General features: G+C 36.1%; 1 protein-coding gene across 1 annotated transcript in view; it reads left to right on the top strand.

Annotated features, from left to right (window-relative positions):
- Positions 1 to 4,715, top strand: part of LOC121388465 — a 49,114-nt gene extending 44,399 nt beyond the window's left edge. The window contains exons 6-8 of the mRNA XM_041519813.1: positions 540 to 657; positions 1,590 to 1,744; positions 4,318 to 4,715. Of these exons, the coding sequence (XP_041375747.1) occupies positions 540 to 657; positions 1,590 to 1,744; positions 4,318 to 4,465 (421 nt within the window). The 3' untranslated portion in view covers positions 4,466 to 4,715. The remainder of the gene's footprint in view (positions 1 to 539; positions 658 to 1,589; positions 1,745 to 4,317) is intronic.
- The last annotated feature ends 1,285 nt before the right edge of the window (positions 4,716 to 6,000 follow it).

Below are 6,000 nucleotides of genomic sequence, written 5' to 3' on the forward strand. Positions count from 1 at the left end.
CGAGTACTCGAGTCCATGATTCTGGACTCGTTACGGCCCTAATCCAAGCAGCTTCCACTTCAAAATCATGGGTTCATTGTCGTTGGTTTGGTTTTTGGCTATTTCCATATAGTTTTATGCAATTAACATTTAATTTACATACATGTGGTTTGTATAACTTTATTACCCTGTACAGACAGCTTATATAGCTGAGGTGTGAGTGCCCAGGACTGGTTGTTTGAACGTTAGTTAGATATAAAAACGAAAATAAATTTAAATAAAATAAATGCTCGGAAGACATTGAAACAAAAACTATCTATTCACTATTACTACCGGCGTTATCTTTTTATTATTATTCTAAAATAATTTATTATAGTAATGATTTTTGTTATTATATTGAGTAAGAAGAAATACATGTATTATATTATAGGAATACATGTGTGTGTGTGTGTGTGTGTGTGTGTGTGTGTGTGTGTGTGTGTGTGTGTGTGTGTGTGTGTGTGTGAGCGTGTAATGTTAATAAAACTTGAGAAACTGAATGTACCGCGTGTTATTTCTAGGGGTGTGGTAACTGTGGACGTCCCTCTGGACTTGTTGGAAATTAATCAATGTCCGAGTCCTTTCCACGTGGCTAATGCCTTCAAGAACACCGCACGATGTGACCAGCTCTCCACAAAGGTAGGCACTCAGAATCAGAGGAGTGGGGCCGCATGGAATCGCAGTCATGTGGATATTAATGCTAACATTACCTGACGTTTTTAGGGGATGTATTTTTACAGGGTTTTTTTTTTGTTTTTGTTTGGGGTTTCGTTGTTGTTGTTGCTTTTGTGGGAGGTTGTATGGGGGGTTGCGTATGTTTTGGGGGTTAGGGATATTTTTTTTTGGGGGGGAGGGAGTTGGGGTAAATAACAATGTACATATTTAATAAATGCCAGAATTCTTCTTTTTTTTATATGAGATCACTTTAACGTCGATACCAAGGACAGCTGAATTTGTTTCCAGAACAGCCACTACTATTATCCTGTTCAATTATTTAGACCCAAAGTTTTTTGCAAATGTTACGTTTATTTCCTATTCGATATTTGTTTTCTTTGCATTTACATGAAAACTAACCCAAACCCAGACAGGTGTTATATACAAATCATCATATAAAATGCACGAAGTTGACTTAATTCCACTTTTTAAAAATCTCTGTGTCGTTTGAATGCACGTTATTTCTCCTATAAATAACTAAGGTCATTTGCATATTAAAACATTGGGATCTGAGGCTACGTGAAGGCCATTATAGCTTGTTTCACTAAATCAAGGTTATTATTGTTTTGCAGTGTGTAACAGCATTGTCTAATCTTTCCGTTAAACATAGATGTAAACAAACAGAACATGTAACCCTTTCTTGTAGGTGCATTATATTTAATAAATTTAGCTAATGTAAACACAACTGAGGTGTAGCACAGTAATAAACACAAATCACCTCACACACCGCAGGAATGTGCTTTCCAAATTTATAAATAAATTTAATGCAGGGCCGGATCCAGAAGACCAGAGGGGGGGGGGGGATAATAGTCAATTTCAAACCAAGGTTCATTATTCTTTTTCTATACCGTGTACAGTGCCGGAAGCAGAACGGTTTCCTGTTCATGCGCGGTGCGTACCGCTGCGACTGTCGTCAGGGGTTCGAGTACCAACACTCAGATGGCAAGTTCTGGATCGAGGGGTCGCTTCTAGAGTTGGAATGGGAAAAGAAACTAAGAGGATTATTCAGCAGGTAAACGGGACCCTTCACAATTACCTATATTTTCTCGAGTGTCGGGGTGAGTGGTGGGGTAGGAAGTAATGTCGGAATAAAACTTTAAGCCAAAAACAAAATGTCGATAAAATAAAATAGTCCCTGCAGAAACAAAAATATTGTGTTTGAGTTTAGGAGATATGGATTGGGGTAACAAAAAAGAGTAGACTTTGAGAACATTTTTGGTTTAGCGTTATAAAAAATCCAAGTCGAAAGTTCATCAAAGCAGTAAATTAATAAAAAGTATGGTTGTCTTCGGTGATGTATGGTGGTGTTTGCGTTATGTGTTGTGATTAAAAATAAACACACTGGCCCACCGAGGAGAATTGATCCCATGACCCATCACACATCAGCCGAGCGCCGTATCACAGTAATAAAGATTGTGTAACAGTAAAATTAAAAAGGCAACTTCTATAATGTGGTAGTGCTGGTGGTGGCACCAGCAGCAGTACTGTTTAGGTGTGGAAAATATCTTATGGACTCAAATCTACAGTATGGTTAACGTTTTTACTGTTTTAATGTGATATAATTCATGCATATTAACTACACTGTATAATTCTTAAATTCGTTTAAAAAGTGAGAGTGGCAGTCCTCTGTGGCAGTAAAGGATCTGTTCGGGAGTGGCTGTCCTTTAGACGAGGCACTAGATAGAGATTCATGGAATCAACCACTATTATGCCAAATGCCCATTCGACTCTGCAGTGTGCAGAGATACGGCCTTGATCTCGTATTACGGTTTTGTCATTCTGATTTAAATCCGTAACAACTTTCAAAAAAAAAAAGCAAGATATTCCGATGTAAATAAAAAAAGATTTCTTTAGAAATTGGCATTAAAGCGACATATCCTAGTTTTTAAAAACGCACGTTCGTCTAAGAAGTAATGGTTAATGAGACACGCTCTAGTTATTTTTGACGGTATTTCCCTGTTTAAACATCACAGACTTTAGCTTCTCTCTGTTATAACCATATCCAAATGTGTGTTGCAGGTTTGTAGATTAACTAAACTTAGTGTCCAATTTTACGGGCTAAAACTAGGGTCTGCACCTTTAAGTTATGTAACTTAAATCTGTTTTAATACAGGGGTAAAGACAAAAACAGAAGAAACAGCTACGCGTAGTAATCGAATGTACAAACAAATGACAGAGCTAGATGTGCATTTCCTATATACTTTGGTTGTTCCATCACTTGCATAGGCGTACGGGTTCCCATTTTTATAGGGGGGGGGGGGGGGGGGGCAGGCTGGCTTTTGCCCGAATCTGGATAACAACATTTATTCATTACTTTCAAACAGTTATATAGGGTAGCAAACGAATCACTACGCATTTTTACATGGATTACAACTAAGTTTGAGGGTAGAATACATGGTGAAAAGGTCTTAGGTTAGCACATTTTGCCCGAATATCTGTATCATTTTTACCCGAATTTGATATTTTGCTCCAGCACTCACACTCACACACACACACACACACACACCACTACCACCACCACCACCACCACCACCCCGTCTCGTACGCTTATGATCATTTGCCTTCATGCTTTTATCAAAGGATACTTGACCTACTCAGTGTTGATCGTAATTTGTCAAGAGGTTTTTTGGAGGGCGGGGGCGGGGGGCGGGGGTTTAATGTACATATATATTTTTGTTAAAGGGACATTCCTCAGTTTGCTGCAATTTTAAAGATGTTATCGACAAACAGAGACTTTTTAACGATTGTAATTGCATATCAAATATATTTCCTGCATAAAATATTAGTGGCTGTATATTAAACGTGTTTCTGATCGTTTTAATATTTGTACTAGCGTAAATTTCATTTTATTTCCTAAAATATGTTTTTTTCGTACGTACGAAATTATTTGAAGACAAAATCCAGTTTGGGCTTCTTACAAATATTAAGACGACCAGAAACGCATTGAATATACAGACATTGATATTCTAAACAAGAACATATATTTAAAATGTAAGTTTAATCGTAGAAATATTTTATTAGTTGGAAATATCTTACAATGCATCAAACTCGGGAATGTCCCTTTAAAAAAATCAATTACGATTTGGCATGGGTTTAAAGGGACATTCCCGAGTTTGCTGCATTGTAAGATGTTTCCGATTAATAAAATATTTCCACGATTAAATTTACATATTAAATATATTTTCTTGTTTAGAATATCAGTGTCTGTATATTCAATGTGTTTCTGGTCGTCTTAATATTGGTAAGAAACCCAAACTGGATTTTGTCTTCAAATAATTTCGTACGTACGAAAGAATAATATTTTAGGAAATAAAATGAAATTTAACCTAGTACAAATATTAGAACGATTAGAAACATGTTTAATATACAGCGACTAATATTTTATGCAGAAAAATATACTTCATATGTAATTACAATCGTTAAAAAGTCTTTTTTAGTCGAAAACATCTTACAAATTACAGCAAACTCGGGAATGTCTCTTTAAAACTTAAAACATGTTTTAAATAGGTTATAGAGTTTCAAGCCAAAAAGACATCTATTCCGTGTTGACCCAGAGTTGGATGATGTTTGGGTTTTTCTTTGCAGATTCGACTTACTGAAATGCCGCATATCTAGCGCCGGGGTCCCTGCAATACATCTCATTTGCCTGTTACTAAGCACGTGGCTCACGTTCGCACTGTGCGATGTAGGCGTGTCGCTCCACCTCCTCCTGTTCGGTTACAGCTCGCTGTGACATTGGCTTATATTTTTTATTATTTTTTTAAAACATTATTGACATTTTTTTTAATTCATTTTTGTTTACACGTTGAAGTCTAATTATGACTTGAATTCACTTCTTAATTCAGCATAATACTATGGTAACAATGATTTCGCGGTGTTCTTTGGCACATGTTGTACAATTACAGCACAGAACTATGGAGCAAATGCTTAGTTCAGCAGTTCGCAATCTAATTAAAATTAGCTCCACTATTACATGTGGATCTAACACCAGCCAGTTGGAGCTCATGTCCACCAATCAAAACCTTACTTGCAGAATCCTGCCAGTGATTTAAAACTAACAACACTACGTAGTCCCCAATGTCCAGGGAACATTTCGTCTGTAAATAATAATTTAAATATTGACCAATCACACTTTGCCTTTTATAACGTTATTTGGGAGCATACAAATTCTAAAAATATCGGGCGAGTCTATTTTAGTGGCCGCAGTACAGCGAACCATACCAATAGGTACGGGGTGGGTTATCAGTCTTCAATTTTACATTAAAAATTATTTATTTATTTATATAAAAAAAAAAACTAAATCAGTCTTCAGTTTTACATTACAAATTATTTATTTTATAAAATAAAACATGTTTTAAGGCATTCGTAATTCACACGAAACATGTCGTATACCCTCAGGATAATTCGGAATGTTTTCAAATTATTTTTAAATTACTGGCAGGATTCTGCAAGTAAGGTTTTGATTGGTGGACATGAGCTCCAACTGGCTGGTGTTAGATCCACATGTAATAGTGGAGCTAATTTTAATTAGATTGAGCAGTTCGGCGCTTCTACCAGAAAGGGGGTCCTTCAATAATTATCAGCCAGCGTTTTTAACTCATGTGGTTTTCATACGACAAGATCAAATTTTATTTTAATTTAACAGGGGTTCAAAAAATTTCAAAAAAATTACTTGCCACAGGCCAAGTGCCAATCAGATATTCACTTGCTCCATATATTTTTCCACTTGCCCACACTTCTTAAGGTAACCAATTGTGTTACTCCTAGTTAATTTAATACAGTGCTTAATAATGTAATAATATTGAAAGTAATTGGTTTGATTGCACAAATAAAGAATTTTGCCAATAAGTTATAACACGTACTCAGGAATACTAAATGTATATGTCTGTCCAGTAGTATCCACTGTCTTTTCTATTTGTTGATTTAAACTTCTTTTTTTTTAAGTGGTGTCCATTTGTTGATTTAAACTTTATTTGTTTGGTAGTGTCCACTTGTTCATCTCAACATAATTATTGTGTCGATGTATGTATTAGTGGCCCTGGATGTGGCGAGAACCCTTTCCACTTGTGAGCCATTCTTTTATGGCTGGCATTGGTTGAAAAATGTTTATGGATTTTGGCCCATGTGTCATTATTGTGAGTATATTATTTAACATTGTCTGCCCCAAAACACTTCTCTGGGGTGTTTTTACCCTGTTTATAGCTGAGAAAAGTCTCGCCAACAGCCGTGGCTGGGCTCAAAGTTACACATGAGCTCTGTTTATGTTTT

Source organism: Gigantopelta aegis, chromosome 14 (assembly GCF_016097555.1).
Source record: "Gigantopelta aegis isolate Gae_Host chromosome 14, Gae_host_genome, whole genome shotgun sequence".
NCBI lineage: Eukaryota > Metazoa > Mollusca > Gastropoda > Neomphalida > Peltospiridae > Gigantopelta > Gigantopelta aegis.